The sequence below is a fragment of the Phyllobates terribilis genome, unplaced genomic scaffold, assembly GCF_046119375.1.
Source record: "Phyllobates terribilis strain yellow unplaced genomic scaffold, ASM4611937v1 Scaffold_1__5_contigs__length_1240528914, whole genome shotgun sequence".
In the NCBI taxonomy this organism is placed as follows: Eukaryota; Metazoa; Chordata; class Amphibia; order Anura; family Dendrobatidae; genus Phyllobates; species Phyllobates terribilis.
This window is the reverse complement of record NW_027362761.1, coordinates 616,713,885-616,734,563: the sequence shown is the minus strand read 5'-3', so window position 1 is coordinate 616,734,563 and position 20,679 is coordinate 616,713,885. Positions and strand designations below refer to the sequence as shown.

At 44.6% G+C, this 20,679-nt stretch overlaps 2 protein-coding genes across 2 annotated transcripts in view; one reads left to right on the top strand and one right to left on the bottom strand.

Moving 5' to 3' along the window:
- Positions 1–20,679, top strand: part of LOC141272882 (uncharacterized) — a 556,358-nt gene that overhangs the window by 278,741 nt on the left and 256,938 nt on the right. The window lies entirely within an intron of this gene.
- LOC141272961 (uncharacterized) overlaps positions 6,632–20,679 on the bottom strand; it is a 73,918-nt gene continuing 59,870 nt past the window's right edge. Inside the window, exons 4-7 of the mRNA XM_073684198.1 lie at positions 20,245–20,368; positions 12,500–12,591; positions 12,256–12,373; positions 6,632–8,176 (exon numbers count right to left, since the gene is read on the bottom strand). Coding sequence (XP_073540299.1) covers positions 6,864–8,176; positions 12,256–12,373; positions 12,500–12,591; positions 20,245–20,368 — 1,647 coding nt within the window. The 3' untranslated portion in view covers positions 6,632–6,863. The remainder of the gene's footprint in view (positions 8,177–12,255; positions 12,374–12,499; positions 12,592–20,244; positions 20,369–20,679) is intronic.

Sequence of the window (20,679 nt, the reverse complement as noted above, 5' to 3'; positions counted from 1 at the left end):
ATCTGGGGGCTGTCTGCTGTATCCGGGGGCCTTCCGATGTATCCGGGAACTGTCCTCTGTATCCGGGGGCTGTCCACTGTATCCAGGACAGTTAGGACTAGAGATGAACAGATGGATTCCAGACTCTTCGGTCCAGGTCAGTGGTACCGGGCAGTTGGATGAGAGACAGTGCATCTCTTACCTTCCGGTGTCCCCGGGGGCTTTTGATCACCCCGGGCAGCGCAATATCACATGTGCATCCTGCTCATCTCTAGATGGGACCTGTGGATTATTTTTTGTTCCTCACGCTGCAAGCGATGACGTCAGTAAGGTTACCGCAGTTCATCGGCAATGAACTGTGATAACCTTAGTGACGTCAGGTTACTGCAGTTCATCGGCAATGAACTGCGATAACCTTCGTGACATCAGCACTCTTTGCCGCAGTCGGGTACTCACGGTACTCTCGCTGTGTCCCGGCTGGTGTGGTGAGTGGTCACATTACTCATGTCACTGCTGAACACACCATCTGGATGTAGCAGAGTTGGTGATCGTTGTGGGATGGATTTATGGCGGATCCCTTTGGATTATTTGAATACTTAAAGGTAATAAATGGGTAAAAGAGGGTCAGGAGCGTTTTGTACAATTAAAGGACTTTTCTTTGTGTGTGTCTTTATTACTTTTCACTACAGGTTTGTAATAGGGGTGTCTGATAGACGCCTCTCCATTACTAACCTTTGGGTTTGATGTCAGAAGACATTACACAGCTGACATCAACCCCAAAACAATTATCCCGCTTGCCAATGCACCAGGGCAAGTCTGAAGAGCTGGGCAAAACACCAGAATTGGCGCATCTAATGGATGCGCCATTTCTGAGGTGGCTGAGGGCAGATGTTATTAGTCTGGGAGGGGGCCATAATCCATGGCTCCTTCCCAGCCTATTAATATCAACCCACACCTGTCTGCTTAGTCTTAGCAGGTTATTAAAAATAGGGGGGACCCCCGTCATTTTTTTTTCCTTTGGGGTGCCCCCTTTTTAATAACCAGTAAAGGCTACGCAGACAGGTATGAGCTGATATTAATAGGCTGGGAAGATGCATGGATATTGGCCCCTTCTTAGAATAATAAAACCAGCCCCCAGCTGCCTGCTTTCCCTCAGCTGGTTAGTAAAAATAAAAGGGACTGCACACCATTTTTTAAAAGGATTTATTTATTTATTCAATAAATACATGTACAATAATCTACACACGCCCAGCACTAACCATATACCTCAATGACATCTTTCTTACTATGCACAAGCATCGGCTGGTGAATACTCTCATCAGCATTGCCTTCTCTCGCTGCTATTAGTGAGACCAGGCTTACAATGATGAGAGTAGTACTCATCAGCCAATGCCTGAACAGAGGTAATCTTTTCACCGCCGGTCACAGCTGATGAGAACCGCTATACCCTGAGGCTGTGACCGGCGGTGACTTCAGTAAGGTTACTCCTGGTCAGAGCTGACAGCGTGGGAACCGCCGGATGTTTGGGCCCCCCCATTCACTTGAATGAGGTCCGGGTTCGGGATCAGTTTTGGGTACCACTCTGGAACCCGTAACCAAACTTTTTTATAAAGTTCGGCCGAACCTGATGAACCCGAACGAACATCCACAGGTCCACCCATCTCTACTTCTCAGTCCTCTATATTCAGTATAATGTCCAGGGCCGAATTTGACGCTCATGCTGCCCTAGGCACTTTAGATGGTCACGCCCTTTACTGGTAAGTCAGACCAAGCAGTACCCTTTAGGTGATCGTTAAGGTCCCCTACACACACTAGAATAAGGTTGGCCGAACCCCCTGTTATCAATAGGTTCAGCTGACCATCTGATGGTAGAATCTCACATCCGTGTGAGTGTTACAATCGGAGAGAAATGGACCGATTTTTTTCCTCAGGTGCCATCCTAGTAATAATTTTTTTTTTCACTGAAGAAAGCCAAAAAAAATACCTATTGGAAATTCAAGTTTTTATTCAAGTTTATCAATGAGGAACAAATCAGAGAGACATAGTAGCAGATCAGAAGTCTTCTGATTTGCATCCATATCTCACGGATCCCCATAGACTTGAAAGGCCGAGTCTGATCCGCACATTGTATGAGAATAGGACCTGCTCAGTGTCACGAATCTCACTATCAGATCCATGATTGTAACCGATGTGGGAATACGTCATCCACTCTACTTCTATGGGACCTGTACTTGATTTTGATAAAACGTCATTAATAAACTCGTGTGCAGATTACATGCGTTTTTGCTCTGGAAATTCACTAAAAATGCATATGTGTTTTATCTCATATCTATGGATTAAATCAACAAATAAAACCTTATTCACATGTTGCAGATTTCAAAATTTCACTGCTGGTCAGTTTCTGCAAATTAAAAAATAGAGCACAGTAGGCATGAGATTTCTATAAAGCCCATGCACAAAATATTCACCGTGGGAACTTGGCCTAAGTATATGGGCCCCTGAGAGATTGTGAGATAAGGATCCGACATGTCTACTATCAGACTGCTGAGCCTTTTGTTTTCGAAGAGATAGGCCACCACCAGAGATGTCCAACAAAGGAACTCTCATAGAGAGGACAAGACAGTTGGGCGAGACAGCTGTCGGTAGAACGAATGGCTGAACCATCCTTCGGCAGACAGCTTTCTAAAGTGTATGAGGGCTTTAGTCAAACACTTGTTTGACTGACATTGTATATGGCCTTTCTCAGACGACTGTATTTTAGTCTTTGTGTTGTCCATTTACAACAGACAGCACACTGACCCAATAATGATCTATCATCATGTCTGATAAATAAAGGATTGCTACTAGAGGAGAGCCGTCATCAGTATATCAATACAGAATACAGCTGTTTGCTTTGCCTTTGCTGGTTATTAAAAATGGGGGGGCCACACAAAAAAATTACATGGGCCCCCCCCTATTTTTAATAACCAGCTAAGGCAAATCAGATAGGCTTGGAAGGAAAATGGATATTGGCCCCTTCCCAGCCTAATAAGACTAGCCCTCATCCACCCCAGAAATGGCACATCTATTACAGTCTTTATTTCCTGGCATAATAAGACTAGCTCACAGCTGTCTACTTTCCCTTGGCTGGTTATTAAAAAATAGGAGGGACCCCAAGTCGTTTTTTAAAATTCTTTATTTATTTATTTTCCACTGTCCCTATGCTAGTCAGCCTTTCAACAAACTATATTCGGCACCGAATCCGAACAGTAAAACTGACTTTCGGGGAAAAGTCAGTGTTCAGAGTTTGGTACTGGTCACAGTTCGGGTTCACTCATCCCTTCTCCTTCTTATGAGCAAAACCATCAAACCATTTGTGGTGTCTGCATACTCCTAGAAAAATCTACTCCTTCTCTCCCGAGACTCACTATGTGACTACACAGCACCATACTGTGACATATGGGGAATTGCCACGTTCAAAATAAATTGTGTAACACATTATGGTGTCATTTTTACCTATTTACCCTTGTGAAAATGTAAAATCAGGCTAAAACAACAAATAAGTTGTAAAGATGTAATTACTTTTCTTATGTGACACACCTTTGTTGTTAATATGATCACTGCACCCTTAGATAAATTCATAGAGAGGTGTAGTTTGTAGAATGGAGTCACTTATGGGGGTTTCTGCTGTTCTGACACCTCAGGGGCTCGGTCAATGTAACATGGCACCCGCAAGCCATTCCAGCAAAATCTGCACACCAATATGGCGCTTCTTCCCTTCTGAGCTTTGCACTATGCCTGAAGTAGTTTCTGAGCACATATGGGGTATTGCAGTACTCAAGAGAAATGGCGTAACAAATTATGTGGTCCGCTTTCTCCTCTTAGCCCTTTTGAAAATTAAAAACTTTGGGTTAAAAAAATATTTTAGTAGAAAAAAATTCATTTTTAATTCCCACAACTAAATAAGTTCGGTGAATCACCTGTGGATTTAAAATGCTTACTACACCTCTAGATGGCAGTTTCCAAAATGGGGTCACTTGTGGGGATTTCTGCTGTTTCTGCCACCTCAGGCGCTCTGTAAATGTGACATGGCATCTGCAATCTATTCCAGTAAAAAATGCCCCTCAAAATATCAAATAGTGCTCCTTCTGTTCCGAGCCCTTCCGTGTGCCCAAACAGTAGTTTCCCACCACATGTGGGGATTCTGTATACACAAGCGAATTTGGACCTCGCATTTTGTTGTTCACTTTTCTCTGGTCACTCTTGTGAAAATGGGAAGTTTGAGGTTAAAACAACATTTTCATGGAAAAAAAAATAATATTTAATTTTCACGACCCACTATTATAAAATTCTGTGAAGCACCTGTAGGTTCAACATGATCATCACACCTGTCTATGAATTCCTTGAGTGTAGTTTCCAAATTAGGGTAAATTGTAATGGATTTCTACTGTTTTGACACCTTGGGGGCTCTGCTTATGCAACATGACGTCTGCAATCTGTTCCAGCCAAATTTACGTTCCAAACATTTTTCCTTCCCTTACGAGATTTGTTGCGCGCCCAAAGAGGACTTTCCTACCACATTTGCGGTATCGGTGTACTCTGTAGAAATTTCACAACCAACTGTGGGATGCATTTTCTCATTTTTATGATCGTAAAAATGAAAAATTTGGGGCTAAAACTACATTTTAGTAAATAAATAAATAAACGTAATTTTTCATTTTTTTCCTTCCAGGTTGTATTAAGTCCTGTGAAACACCTAAGTGGTTAACAATTTCTGAATGCGGGTGTCAATTTAAAATGGGGGCTTGTTTTCAAGTTTTCTGACACATAGGCTCTTCAAAGTCACTTCAAAAGTGAGGAGGTCTCTAAAAATATAGATTTTGTACATTTCATTTGAAAAATTAATACTTGCTGCTAAACTTTTAACCCTTCTAACATCTCAACAACAACAACAAAAACATTTTTTCAAGAATGAATCAGCTGTAAAGTAGACATGTGGTTTGACTATCGGTTTTAAGGGCATAAAAATTCGGAGTTCGAACATTGCTAAATTTTGTCAAATTTTAGATATTTTCGTAAACGCGAATCATATCGACCTAATTTACTAAAATTACAAAACAACAATCTCAGAATCACTGGGATATGTTGAAGCTCCAGAGTTATTACTACACAAAGTGACACGGGTCAGAATTGAAAAATGAAACTTGGTCTTTAGGGCCAAAACTCGCTTGGTCTTTAAGGGGGTAAAATAAAAATATAGATATATTCAGATTTTAAAAAAAATCATAAGGTGCTACTGTGCTTCATTATAAGTAATACACTTGTTCTCTCTAGATCCCACTCAAAGATAACTATAGAGAAATGAGATTATTTTTTTTAGCAGATTCGGACTAAATCGAACTCCCCCCCCCCCCCACCCAAAAAAAACAAAAAAAACACAGATACCAGCTGTTAATCATCTGTAAATAACCTATAACCTGATGCTTTACAGGTCTGTTTTGCCAAGTATTTAAAGGGCTCGGATACGGCTTTAAAGAAGGCGATTAATTTTTATTATAATTAAATGATTACAGGAAATAGTATGATATTGTGTAACACTTTCGCATAATATAAATCACAAAGGTAAAGTACTTACACTGCACAGGAAGAAAGAAAACTTCACCAGGAACCGTACACATCACCTGTACGGAAACATCAGCTGTGAGAAGCAAAATGCGAAGACAGAGAGATTCCTGGGATATCCACGCCGTGGACCCTCATGGGCGTCCCCTCCAGTCCGCAGGTTAACAGGCTTCTGTCTTAGCTGAAGTTCTTCCCCAACTGATATATCGTTTAGAAACAAATGCCTGCGCAACCAAGCGTTAGACAAACGCAAACAAATTCTATTTGTCCAATACTGTATCTCTCTTCAGATATCAATCTACACCGGACAAATACGTCACCGGATGAGACCAAAAACTCCTGGTACCGAATGTTTTAAACATATCATTTCTCACCAAACATGATACCGAAACTATGCAGTAATCGGATGATAATATAAACATGCACTTTCCCACTAAAGAGCTATGTGATAATGTAACCATACGCCGTTCTCATTAAACAGTGATAAGAGAACTGTGTGGTATTGGGTGATTCTATACACATGCACCTTCTCATTAAATATTGCAGCCTCCAGGTGTTAGAAAAATTACAGAAGATACAAAGCTAAACTATTACTGTTTAATATCTTAAAGGGGTCTTTAAAGACAAGAATGTCTTAAAGGGGTCTTTAAAGACAGGCGATGAATATGGGTTCTTGATGGCCATTAACGTCTTAGCACTACAAGGTCTCTTTTTTTTTTTGCTTATAGCATTCCCACATTCCAAACAAGAATATGGCTTCCTCTCAATGTGAATTCTAGGAGTTTCCTTGTAAAATATTTCACACATGTAAAACATCAAACAAAGTAGCACTCTGCAACACTAAGCATGTAAATATGAGGTATGAAATATGAATAGCATTGATGCTGTAGAAAATAGAAATAAATGAGAAATCTTAGCACATAAATTGGCCAATTCATGTGCACCTGACAGACGCGGTAAGGCGTTTCTCAGGTACACATGAATTGGCCAATTTATGAGCTAAGATTTCTCATTTATTTTTATTTTCTACAGCTGTAATGCTATTCAAATTTCATACTTCATATTTACATACTTAGCGTTACAGTTTGCTACTTTGTTTGTTAGTTGTATATGGAGGTAGCTTCTCCTAGTAAGCACCTGTTCACACCTATTTCTTGTATTGGAAGTGCCGTCAGTTTTTTCTGTTTACATGTAAAACATCAAACCCGCTTGTCCCTTTTGTGACTTCTCTGATTATTACTAAAGCCAAACTTAGAAATTAAGCACTTCCCCCATTCCAAACATTAAAATGACTTCTCTGCTGTGTGAATTCTTTGATGTTTAACAAAATATGATTTATCTGTATAACTTTTCCCACAATCTATACATGAATAAGGCTTCTCTCCTGTGTGAATTCTCTGATGTTTAACATAATATGATCTATCAGTAAAACTTTTCCCACATTCTGTACACAAATATGGTTTTTCTCCTGTATGAATTCTCTTATGTTTCACAAGATCCGATTGATTTGTAAAACATTTCTCACATTCTGAACATGAATATGGCTTCTCCCCTGTATGAATTTTTTTATGTCTAGCAAGATTTGATTGATCGGAAAAACATTTCTCACATTCTGAACATGAGTATGGCTTCTCCCCTTTATGCCTTCTCTGATGTTTAACAAAACCTGACTGATGTGTAAAACAGTTTCCACATTCTGAACATGAATATGGTTTCTCTCCTGTGTGAGTTTTCTGATGTTCAACAAAACCTGATTGATGTGTAAAACACCTTCCACATTCTGAACATGAATATGGCTTCTCTCCTGTGTGGATTCTCTGATGCCGAATGCGATCTGATTGATGTGTAAAACATTTCCCACATTCTGAACATGAATATTTCTTCTCCGCTGTGTGACTTTCCACATGTCTATGAAGACTTGATTTACGTCCAAAGCACTTGCCACAGAGTGTACATGAAAATGGTTTCTCCTCCATGTGTCTTTTTTCATGAGCAATAAGACTTGATTGATCCGTGAAGAACTTCTCACAAGAAAACAGATTATCTCTTGTGTGAATATTTTGGTGACTCACGAGGTCTATTATCCAAGTAAAGTATTTCCCACATTCTGAACATGAAAATGGCTTCTGACCTGCATGAGTTATTTGATGTTTAACAAAATGGCTTCTCTGTGTAAAACATTTCCCACATTCTGAACATGAATACGGCTTCTCTCCTGTGTGATATCTCACGTGTACAACAAGACTTGATTTATCTGTAAAGCTTTTCCCGCATTCTGAACAAGAGTACGGCTTCTCCCCTGTGTGAATTCTTATGTGTGAACTAAGACTTGAGCTTCTTGTAAAATACTTTCCACATTCGCTACATTGAAACCTTTTGCTCCCCTTCCGACCTGTACTTTTAGCATTCGGAGGTTGGTCAGGAGAATGAACCATGTGATTAGTGGGATCATCTATTCGATTTGTACTGTGAAGTCCTGAATTTATATGAAGTGTTATGGGGTTTTCTTCTGGAGAGTGCTGCTTGACTTCTTCCTCTTCAGCTCTATAATTTAGCAATAAAACAAGGTCTCTCTTGGTATTCGTAACGTGATTTGCTGTTTAGGAAAAGGGAATTTAACATTAGAGATAACATTCCTATTAGACCGAGCAAAACACGTTTGGTGCAGTTTTATTTTTTCAAGCTAAAACCACTCCTTTCAAAACCAATAACATTTAATGGTTAAAAGTGTAACTGTGCTATCAAGCAACTTTTCAGAATCAGCGGTCCTGTGTGTATATAAGGCGTTATAAATAACTTTATTTTGTCCATTATGTGATTTTCAGTGCCTTGAAAAAGTACTCATACTCCATAAAGTTTTTCACGTTATACCCACAAACCTAAATGTATTTTATTGGTATTTTTTTTCATACCAACACAAAGTAGCAAGTATTTGTGAAGTGTAAAGGAAATGATACAGGGTTTTCTAATTATTTTAAAAATCTGAAAATGGTGACGTTCACTTGTATTCAGTCCCCTGTAGGCTGATGTCTCTAAATGAAATCCTGAGTGACCAAAAGCCTCCAGAAGTCACATAATTAGTAAACCGAGTCCCTCTGTGAGTACTTTATTCTCAGTATAACTACAACTGTCCTCTGAAGGGCTCAGAGGTTTGTGTGAGAACATCAGGAATCAAACAGCAACATGAAAACCAAGGAGCACACCAGACAGGTCAGGGATAAAGCTGAAAACCAAGAAACCCACCAGACAGGTCAGGCATAAAGTTGTGGAGAAGAGTAAAACAGTGTTAGGTTATAAAAAATATATAGCCTAAGCCAGGGGTCTCAAACTCGGCTGGGTATATGGGCCGCACATGGAAAAAATTAGAATTTGGGGGGCCGCATTCTTTACAGGTCAACGTGACAATTTTAGTGATACCATTTTTTTTGGGTATACACCGTCTGAACATTTTTGCTGTGTTTATTTTATTTATAGCTTGGGTCGTTACGGATGTGGCGATAATAAACGTGAACTTTTTGTGTTTAGTTTAGATATAAAACAGCATTTTTAGTGGCTAAATATTTTTTCCATGCTTTATTTTACTTTTTTTTTTAAATTTTTACAATTTTGTTTCCTCCAATTGGCCACATACAGTAATATTGTTTTACAATTAGCACCATATAGTGATTCTGGCAAACATCTAGTAATGTGCCCCATCCTGGTGGTCTCAATCTTGTAGTAATGTGCCCCATCCTGGTGGTCTCAATCTTGTAGTAAAGTGCCCCATCCTGGTGGTCTCAATCTTGTAGCAATGTGCCCCATCCTGGTGGTCTCAATCTTGTAGTAATGTGCCCCATCCTGTTGGTCTCAATCTTGTAGTAATGTGCCCCATCCTGGTGGTCCCCATCTTGTAGTAATGTGCCCCATCCTGGTGGTCCCCATCTTGTAGTAATGTGCCCCAACCTGGTGGTCTCCATCTTGTAGTAATGTGCCCCATCCTGGTGGTTCCCATCTTGTAGTAATGTGCCCCATCCTGGTGGTCCCAATCTTGCAGTAATGTGCCCTATACTGGTCCCCACCCTGTAGTAATATGCCCCATCCTGGTGGTCCCAATCTTGTAGTAATGTGCCCAATCCTGGTGGTCCCCATCTTGTTGTAATGTGCCCCATTCTGGTGGTCCCCATCTTGTAGTAATGTGCCCCATTCTGGTGGTCCCCATCTTGTAGTAATGTGCCCCATGCTGGTGGTCCCCATCTTGTAGTAATGTGCCACATTCTGGTGGTCCCCATCTTGTAGTAATATGCCCCATCCTGGTGGTCCCCATCTTGTAGTAATATGCCCCATCCTGGTCCTTGTCTTGCAGCAATGTGCCCCATCCTGGTGGTCCTCATCTTGCAGTAATATGCCCCATCCTGGTGGTCCCCAACTTGTAGTAATGTGCCCCATTCTGGTGGTCCCCATCTTGCAGAAATGTGCCCCATCCTGGTCGTCCCCATCTTGTAGTAATGTGCCCCATCCTGGTGGTCCCCTTCTTGTAGTAATATGCCCCATTCTGGTGGTCCCCATCTTGCCGTAATGTGCCCCATCCTGGTGGTCTCCATCTTGCAGTAATATGCCCCATCCTGGTGGTCCCCAACTTGTAGTAATGTGCCCCATTCTGGTGGTCCCCATCTTGCAGAAATGTGCCCCATCCTGGTCGTCCCCATCTTGTAGTAATGTGCCCCATCCTGGTGGTCCCCTTCTTGTAGTAATATGCCCCATTCTGGTGGTCCCCATCTTGCCGTAATGTGCCCCATCCTGGTGGTCCCCATCTTGCAGTAATATGCCCCATCCTGGTGGTCCCCATCTTGCAGTAATGTGCCCCATCCTGGAGGTCCCCATCTTGCAGTAATATGCCCCATCCTGGTGGTCCCCATCTTGCAGTAATGTGCCCCATCCTGGTGGTCGTTATCTTGTAGTAATGTGCCCCATCCTGGTCCCCATATTGTAGTAATGTGCCCCATCCTGGTGGTCCCCATCTTGCAGTAATATGCCCCATCCTGGTGGTCCCCATCTTGCAGTAATGTGCCCCATCCTGGTGGTCCTCTTCTTGCAGTAATGTGCCCCATTCTGGTGGTCCCCATCTTGCAGTAATGTGCCCCATCCTGGTGGTCCCCATCTTGTAGTAATGTGCCCCATCCTGGTGGTCCCCATCTTGCAGTAATATGCCCCATCCTGGTGGTCCCCATCTTGCAGTAATATTCCCCATCTTGGTGGTCCCCATCTTGCAGTAATGTGCCCCATCCTGGTGGTTCCCATCTTGTAGTAATATGCCCCATCATAGTGGTCCCCATCTTGCAGTAATGTGCCCCATCCTGGTGGTCACCATCTTGCAGTAATGTGCCCCATCCTGGTGGTCCCCATCTTGCAGTAATATGCCCCATCCTGGTGGTCCCCATCTTGCAGTAATGTGCCCCATCCTGGTGGTCCCCATCTTGCAGTAATGTGCCCCATCCTGGTGGTCCCCATCTTGCAGTAATGTGCCCCATCCTGGTGGTCCCCAATTGGTAGTAATGTGCCCCATCCTGGTGGTCCCCATCTTGCAGTAATATGCCCCATCCTGGTGGACCCCATCTTGCAGTAATATGCCCCATCTTGGTGGTCCCTATCTTGCAGTAATGTGCCCCATCCTGGTGGTTCCCATCTTGTAGTAATATGCCCCATCATAGTGGTCCCCATCTTGCAGTAATGTGCCCCATCCTGGTCCTCGTCTTGTAGTTATGTCCCCCATCCGGTAGTAATGCCCCATCCAGGTCCCCCTATTGTAAAATTGTCCTCTCACCTGTCCTCCGTTCCCTCAGCGTCCTTTGTGCACATGCGGCCCGCAGGCACAGACCCCTTGACCATCCCGGCCAGGTCCAGGAGGAGCCGCTGACAGCAGCGCTGCATTGACGCGCAGAGACCGGCTCTCTGCCCAGCATTTCCAATGGTAGCCGCCGGCCAATCAGAGGCCAGCAGCTGACATCTGCGCATGGCAGTGACGTCATACACCGCTGCGCTGGGACGCAGATGTCAGCTGCTGGCCTCTGATTGGCCGGCGGCCAGCACTGGAAATGCTGTGCAGAGAGACGGTCTCTGCGCGTCAATGCAGCGCTGCTGTCGGTGGCTCCTCCTGGACCAGGTCAGGATCGTCAAGGGGTCTGTGCCTGCGGGCCGCATGTTTGAGACCTCTGGCCTAAGCTCTGAACATCTCACGGAGCACTGTTCAATCCATCATCTAAAAATGGCACAACGGCAAACCTACCAAGACATGGCGGTCCACCTAACCGGACATCCCAAGCAAGGAGAGCCCTAATTAGAGAAGGAGCCAAGAGGCCTATGCACACTCTGGCAGAGCGGCAGAGATCCACAGCTCAGGGGGGAGATTCTGTACACAGGACGACTATTAGTCGTGCACTCCACAAATCTGCCCTTCATGGAAGAATAACAAGAAAAAAAGCAATTTTTGAAAGCAAGCCACAAGAAGTCTTGTTTGCAGTTTGCAAGAAGCCATGTAGGTGTCACAGCGAGGATGTGGAAGAAGGAGCTCTGGTCAGATGAGACCAAAGGAGAACCGTGCTGCTCCCTTATATCCTTCAGTGTGTAACGCAATACTTTACTTTCCTATAGCTCTAAAAAGTAAAACTTCTGTATTTACTTCCCAGGTGTATTAGGTACCTGTGGTATCATCTACTGGAATCTCCTCCTTCTCATCACTCATGTACGATTTACTGCCCCTCGTCCTCTCTTCTTCTTCTATTTCAGCTTCTGCTTTAATAGTCACCAGATCTTCCCCCTGATATACCATATGTAACATTCAGTATAATACACCAGACAGATGAGAAAATCAAAGATATCAAGAGAAGGAATCAACAAACTGTCCGATCTCCTCTATACAGACAAGGGGCTCAGGGCCGTCTACCTGATGACTCTCTGGGATGTTGTGATTCTCCTCTGGACAGTCCTGGGGATACAGAGGACGGGGACATCTCTCTGAACTTCTTCTGGATCCATCTGTGAGACACAACCACACAGTGACAGAATACAATACTTGATGATTATTTTCCTATATATCATATACCTTTGTCAACACCATTAATCCTATGTTTCTATTTTGTGGTATCCACCTTCTGCGTGGAGGTGGTCTATAGTCTATTGGAGAAGACATGATTGGCACTGGATACCATTGTGCGTAAAGCTTTTCCTATATTGTGAACAAGAGTATGGCTTCTCCTCAGTGTAAATTATTCAGTGTATAAAAAAAAACTAAAATTCTTGTCAAGTCTTCTTCACAATGGAAACTTTTTACTAGTGTGTGTGGTAACGATCTTATAGTGATCAGGAGAAGGTTCCTCGTGATTAGGGCAATAAAATAGTGATCAGGAGAAGGTTCCTCATGATTAGGGCAATAAAATAGTGATCAGGAGAAGGTTCCTCATGATTAGGGCAATAAAATAGTGATCAGGAGAAGGTTCCTCATGATTAGGGCAATAAAATAGTGATCAGGAGAAGGTTCCTCATGATTAGGGCAATAAAATAGTGATCAGGAGAAGGTTCCTCATGATTAGGGCAATAAAATAGTGATCAGGAGAAGGTTCCTCATGATTAGGGCAATAAAATAGTGATCAGGAGAAGGTTCCTCATGATTAGGGCAATAAAATAGTGATCAGGAGAAGGTTCCTCATGATTAGGGCAATAAAATAGTGATCAGAAGAAGGTTCCTCATGATTAGGGCAATAAAATAGTGATCAGGAGAAGGTTCCTCATGATTAGGGCAATAATATGTTAGATTATTTGTTCTGTGAACGTCTACATTGTGATGGTTTCTTCTGAAGAATGTTTCATGATTTCTTCATCTTCTACTTTATAACTCAGAAAAAAGATTTTGTTTCCCTCAGAATTTTTGGTTAAGACTAAAAATGGATTTTGTGGAGGCTTTTTTTCAAACCAAAGTAGTTATTCAGAACAATCGGTGACACATATGCAGTTTGAGCAAATTAATGAGTATGAAGTCAATATTAGGCACCAATACCATTCTGGATAGAGTCCAAATGCACCAGAGGTTCCCCTTTAAGCTCATCCAACCCGATCAAACCTATTGCTTTGCACTGATGAGAGGTAAATACTCTGAAACATGTTTGCAAATAAAGTGTCTGGTTTGACTCTTATCCTAGGTCATGTGTTAAGGCTCGTTAAAGGGTCAATAGTGATTTTTTGGGGATGGTTAATTCCAATAGGAGGCGTTAGAGTTCATCTCTGAAGAGGCTATTTGCATATATAAAGCTCACCCTGATAAAAAAAAATACCAGGGTGTCACTTTGGGAAGATGACTGGCCTGCTTACTAGAAAATACTGCTGTAGTTATGATAACGACTACTTCAGCTTTCATCTCCGCCAGCTGTAAGAAATTACTAAGCAGTTGGAGAAAGCTCTACATGTACAGTGCATATGAAAAGTCTACACATCCCTGTTAAAATGACAAGTTTTTGTTATGTAGAAAAATCCTACAAGAAGATTCATTTCAGAACTTTTCCCACCATTGACGTTGTGCATAATCTGTACAAATCCATCGGGAAACAAATTTAAATCATTTTGAAGGGGGAAAAATAAAAATAACAAAAGTAAAATAATGTGGCTGCATAAGTGTTGGCACCCTCTTATGATTGGGGATGTGGTTGTGTTAAAACTCACAATCAGATAGTAGTCAGTGCACGGCTGCCATCCTTACCAGGGATTCTGATTAACCTCATAGAAAGTTTTGATTGTTCTAGGAGGATTTTTTAGAAATTTTCATAGTTGCCTTTGGACATGTGCACACATTGCATTTTTGTCATGCTGAATCAATTTCATGGCAAAATTTAGCAAACTTTCAGAATTGCAAACTCCAATGTCCCCTATCCTACAGAATTGCTTCCCCCATGATTGTCTTGTTCCGTGCTCATCACACATGGAAACATGGAAATAGGTTATAATGTTGGTGTCACGCTGTCTCTGTGTACTGGAGGTAGGGGGCCTAAGCTGACCCTAAGCTGGGGCCCTGACTAATCCCTCTACCTGGAGGTACTGTTAAAGGTACAGAGGTCCAGGCCGCCAGCGTAACCCCTACCTCCTGAGGATCCCTGCACCTAAGTAATCTAGTCCTGAGAAGGACCCCGATCGCAACAAAAGGGTACAGGTAATAATATGCCAACACTCAGTACTTAGACGAACGAGACAGTACAAGGGTAAAACCAAAACCACCTTGCATACAAAAACTACACAGCAACAACAGAGGGAACACCAACGGGAAAGGAGATAAATGATAAAGCGAGGAAGGGAAAAACCACTCCAAATACACTTAGCTCTGAAACTCCAAATACCACGATCCGCTCTGTTAGTCTGCATGAAATGCTTTCACCGACAACTTCCCTAACAGATCAGCAGACATATGAAGGAGTCCCACTACTGCAGAATTGATTGCAGCTGGGCGAGGCTGGACCTTGTCTAGCACAGAGAGAGAGAGTTAACTCCCTCACTGCCGAAAAGCACAAAACACCAAAAACTCAGCTGCGAGAAGTCAGGCTGTGCAATCGTGACGATCTTCGTGGCGACACATCCATGACAGTACCCCCCCTTCTACGAGGGGCCTCCGGACCCTCAGGGCCAGGTTTATCCGGGTGAGTCGTGTGGAAGGCCCGAATTAACCGGTCTGCGTTAATATCTGACGCAGGAACCCACATCCTCTCCTCAGGACCATACCCCTTCCAATGAACCAGGTACTGAAGGGACCGACGATTAAAGCGTGAATCGATGACCTTCGATACCTGGAACTCCAAGTTACCATTGACCACCACTGGAGGCGGAGGTAAAGGTGACGGTATCACCGGCGCCACATACCTCTTAAGCAACGATCTGTGGAACACGTTGTGAATTTTAAACGTAGGGGGGAGATCAAGACGGAATGCCACCGGATTAATTATAGAACTGAACCTGGGACCCAGTTTCCAGGAAGGAACCTTAAGTTTTATATTCTTAGTAGACAACCATACCAGATCGTTCACACTTAGGTCCGGACCAGACACTCTCCTCCTGTCAGCCATACGTTTGTAACGGTTCCCCATAGTACTCAGATTATTCAGTACCCCTCTCCATACAGAAGGGAGTGATGACGAAAATCATTCCTCCTCAGGAACCCCCGAAGAGCCCCCTCTACTGAAAGTACAAAACTAGGGGGGGGGAAAGCATATGCCCCAAAAAACGGGGACTTACCAGTGGACTCGCTCCGCCTATTATTAAGAGCAAACTCCGCCAGAGGTAAGAAAGAAGCCCAGTCCTCCTGGTTCTCTGACACAAAACACCGGAGATATGTCTCCAAACTCTGGTTCAGACGTTCCGTCTGACCATTGGTCTGGGGATGAAAAGCCGATGAGAACGACAAATGCATCCCCCGCCGAGTACAAAATGCCTTCCAGAACTTGGACACAAACTGAGACCCCCGATCCGACATCACATCGGCGGGTACCCCGTGAAGCCTCACAATCTCCCCAATGAACACCTGCGCAAGAGTTTTAGCATTAGGAAGAGAAGGAAGAGCGATAAAATGTGCCATCTTGCTGAACCTGTCTACTACCACGAGAATGACAGTTTTACCCGAAGACGGCGGGAGGTCCGTAATAAAGTCCATAGACAGATGAGTCCAAGGATGCTTCAGGATCTTCAAAGGTAAGAAGACCCCAGACGGACGGGTATGTGGGGTCTTAGAGCGCGCACAAATCCCACAGGACGCAACAAAAGTTACCACCTCCTTATGTAAGTTAGGCCACCAAAACCGACGCGAGAGGAGATCCACAGTTGCTTTACTCCCTGGGTGTCCTGCTAAAGCTGAGTTATGGTGTGCCTCGATCACCTTTTGTCGTAGCTGATCTGGAACAAACAGTCTCCCTGGAGGTCCAACAGGGGCATCCCCCTGAGCCTCCAATACCTCCTCCTCAAGCTCAGAGCATACTGCCGACACCACCACCCCCTCTTGAAGGATAGGAACCGGGTCATCCGTATTCCCGGCCCCAGGGAAACTACGAGATAAGGCATCCGCCTTCACATTTTTTGACCCAGGACGAAACGTAACGACAAAATTAAACCTGGTAAAAAACAACGACCACCTGGCTTGTCTGGGATTCAGACATTTTGCGGACTCCATATAAAGCAGGTTCTTGTGATCGGTGATGACGGTGACCGGATGGACTGCCCCCTCCAAAAAATGGCGCCACTCCTCAAAAGCTAACTTAATGGCCAAGAGTTCCCTATTGCCGACATCGTAATTCCTCTCGGCGGACGACAATTTTTTAGAGAAAAAGGCGCACGGATGCCACTTACCAGGGGACGAACCTTGTGACAACACTGCTCCCACCCCTACCTCGGAAGCGTCTACCTCTACAATGAATGGCTGTGACGCATCAGGTTGAATGAGTATGGGTGCCGAGGCAAAACATTTTTTCAAGGAGGAGAAAGCTTGACAAGCCTTGTCAGACCACCTAGAAAAATCCGTCCCCTTTTTTGTCATGTCAGTGAGAGGTTTAACCATGGACGAGAAATTACGAATGAACTTCCGGTAATAATTAGCAAACCCCAGGAAACGTTGTAGTGCCTTAAGATTCTCAGGCAGATCCCACTCAAGAACTGCCCGCACTTTCCCAGGGTCCATACGAAAACCAGACGCTGAAACCAGGAAACCTAAAAACTGGGGTTCCTGTACGGCGAAAACACACTTTTCCCATTTAGCATACAGTTTATCCCGCAAGATCTGTAACACCTGCCTAACGTGCTCCTGATGAGACACCAGATCAGGCGAGTAAATTAAGATATCATCCAGATATATGACAACAAACTGTCCAACCAGGCGGCGAAAAATGTCATTAACAAAGTGTTGGAACACCGCCGGGGAATTAGTCAGACCGAATGGCATGACAAGGTTCTCATAATGCCCCTCCGGAGTGTTAAACGCCGTCTTCCACTCATCCCCCTCCTTCATTCTAATCAGATTGCACGCCCCCCTGAGATCCAACTTAGAGAACCATTTGGCGCCCACGATCTGATTAAAGAGATCGGGAATAAGTGGGAGCGGGTACGGATCTCGGACCGTAATCCGATTAAGTTCACGGAAATCCAGGCAAGGGCGTAGGCCTCCATCCTTCTTCTTCACAAAGAAGAACCCCGCGGCCATCGGGGAAGATGAAGGTCTAATATGCCCCTTAGCCAGACTTTCAGAAATATAATCCTTCATGGCCTGCCTCTCAGGACCAGAAAGGTTATACAACCTAGATTTAGGTAACTTGGCCTCAGGGAGCAGTTTTACAGAACAGTCATACTCGCGATGAGGAGGTAGTTCCTGACACCCTTTCTCCGAGAATACATCCTCAAAGTCCACCAAAAATGGAGGTAAGACCCTAGGAGTGACAGCACCGACGACCGTATTCATGCAGTTTTTATTACAGAAATTACTCCACTGGCTTATCTCTCTGGATTGCCAATTAATAACCGGGTTATGCTTAGTTAACCAAGGAAGGCCCAACACTATAGGAGTGGGAAGACCCTCCAACACGTAGCAAGACAACAGTTCTTTATGTATCGCCCCCACTTGAAGTTTTACGTTATGCACAACACGCAAAAAACTTCCCTGACCGAGGGGCCTGGCATCGATCGAGAATATGGGGATGGGTTTAGCCAACTCACTCAAATGCATACCTTGAACCCGGGCAAACCGAGCGTCCACCAGATTAGCCCCGGCCCCACTATCTAAAAGAACAGATATCTTCTCAGTTCTCGTACCCACCACCACCTCCGCCGGTACGAGAAACTGAGATGACCCTAGGGACGAAATACCTACTCCCAGATTGCCGTCCACCACACAACCTGGGATTAAAAGTTTTCCGACGACTCTTTACTCTGCAAAGGACGGGATGGACACCCCCCAATAAAATGTCCCTTTCTCCCGCAGAAGAAACACCTTCCAGTCTTGTAGTGTGCCACCGGTCCCCTCCCCCGAAATGATGTCCCTCCTAATTGCATAGGCTCCTCTGGACTGACCAGGGGAACCACCATATGAGGGGACCTTGTAGGAGTTGGAGTCATCACAGGGGGTGGAGTTATCCCGCACCTCTCCCGAAGCCGTCTGTCAATGCGAATAGCAAGGGTCATAGCGGCTTCCAGGGACGCGGGAGAGTCATACTGTGCCAACACATCCTTTAATTTGTCGGATAAACCTTGACAAAACTGGCTCCTAAGAGCCGGGTCATTCCACTGGGTGTCAGTGGCCCACCTACGGAACTCCGAACAGAATTCCTCCGCCGGACGATCTCCCAGCTGGATCCTACGTAACTTAGATTCAGCAAGAGAGATCCGATCCGGGTCATCATATACAAGACCCAGAGCAGCAAAAAACCTATCCACTGTCTGGAGAGCCGGGGAGCCCGGGGGAAGAGAGAACGCCCAAGATTGTGGGTCCCCTTGTAGGAGCGAGATGACAATTCCCACCCTTTGTTCTTCACTCCCCGATGACCGAGGCCGCAGCCGAAAGTACAACTTGCATGCCTCCCGGAAAACAAAAAACTTGTCCCGCCCCCAGTAAACCTGTCAGGGAGAGCTACTTTAGGTTCTGGTCCGGCTTGCTCCTGGGGATACAAAACCTTGGACCTAACGTCCGCCAGCTCCATGGACAAACTCTGCAACTGCCGAGCTAGACCGGCTACTGGATCCATGGTAGCTGGAGAAAATCTAAGTGGTCGGTGAAAATGTCACGCTGTCTCTGTGTACTGGAGGTAGGGGGCCTAAGCTGACCCTAAGCTGGGGCCCTGACTAATCCCTCTACCTGGAGGTACTGTTAAAGGTACAGAGGTCCAGGCCGCCAGCGTAACCCCTACCTCCTGAGGATCCCTGCACCTAAGTAATCTAGTCCTGAGAAGGACCCCGATCACAACAAAAGGGGACAGGTAATAATATGCCAATACTCAGTACTTAGACGAACGAGACAGTACAAGGGTAAAACCAAAACCACCTTGCATACAAAAACTACTCACAACAACAGAGGGAACACCAACGGGAAAGGAGATAAATGATAAAGCGAGGAAGGGAAAAACCACTCCAAATACACTTAGCTCTGAAACTCCAAATACCACGATCCGCTCTGTTAGTCTGCATGAAATGCTTTCACCGACAACTTCCCTAACAGATCAGCAGACATATGAAGGAATCTCACTACTGCAGAAGTGATTGCAGCTGGGCGAGGCTGGACCTTGTCTAGCACAGAGAGAGAGAGTTAACTCCCTCACTGCCGAAAAGCACAAAACACCAAAAACTCAGCTGCGAGAAGTCAGGCTGTACAATCGTGACGATCTTCGTGGCGACACAACCATGACAGTTGGACAGATTGTACGAGCCGCAGGGGTCAGTCCGTGATAGATAAGAGTCCGGACACACATGGAAAACCTGTGACTGCCGCACCCGGACCAGCCGGACAAATGTCTCCTGCCAGGAATCACATACAGAGGAACAAAGGATGAGCTGAGGGAGCTCCGACATCACGTCACTGAGACCTGTGCACACTACACATGATGGTATAAAGGATGCAACAGCCAAAAGCAGCAACCTGAGCCCCCAACACATCACCGAGAACATACAGATGTCTCCTCTCACCTGGTGATGTCCGAGGCCGGAGCTCCTCCATCATCACCTCCTGGTACCGATCCTGGTGTCCTTCTAGATACTCCCACTCCTCCATGGAGAGATAGACAGCGACATCCTGACACCTTATAGGAACCTGACAACAACGACACCGTCATCACCCAGAATCCTCCAGTGCTGTCCTGTATAATGTCCCAGCAATCACCTCCCCGCTCATCACCCAGAATCCTCCAGTGCTGTCCTGTATAATGTCCCAGCAGTCACCTCTCCGCTCATCACCCAGAATCCTCCAGTGCTGTCCTGTATAATGTCCCAGCAGTCACCTCTCCAGTCATCCCCAGAATCCTCCAGTGCTGTCCTGTATAATGTGAAGTTACCTCTCCGCTCATCACCCAGAATCCTCCAGTGCTGTCCTGTATAATGTCCCAGCAGTCACCTCTCCGGTCA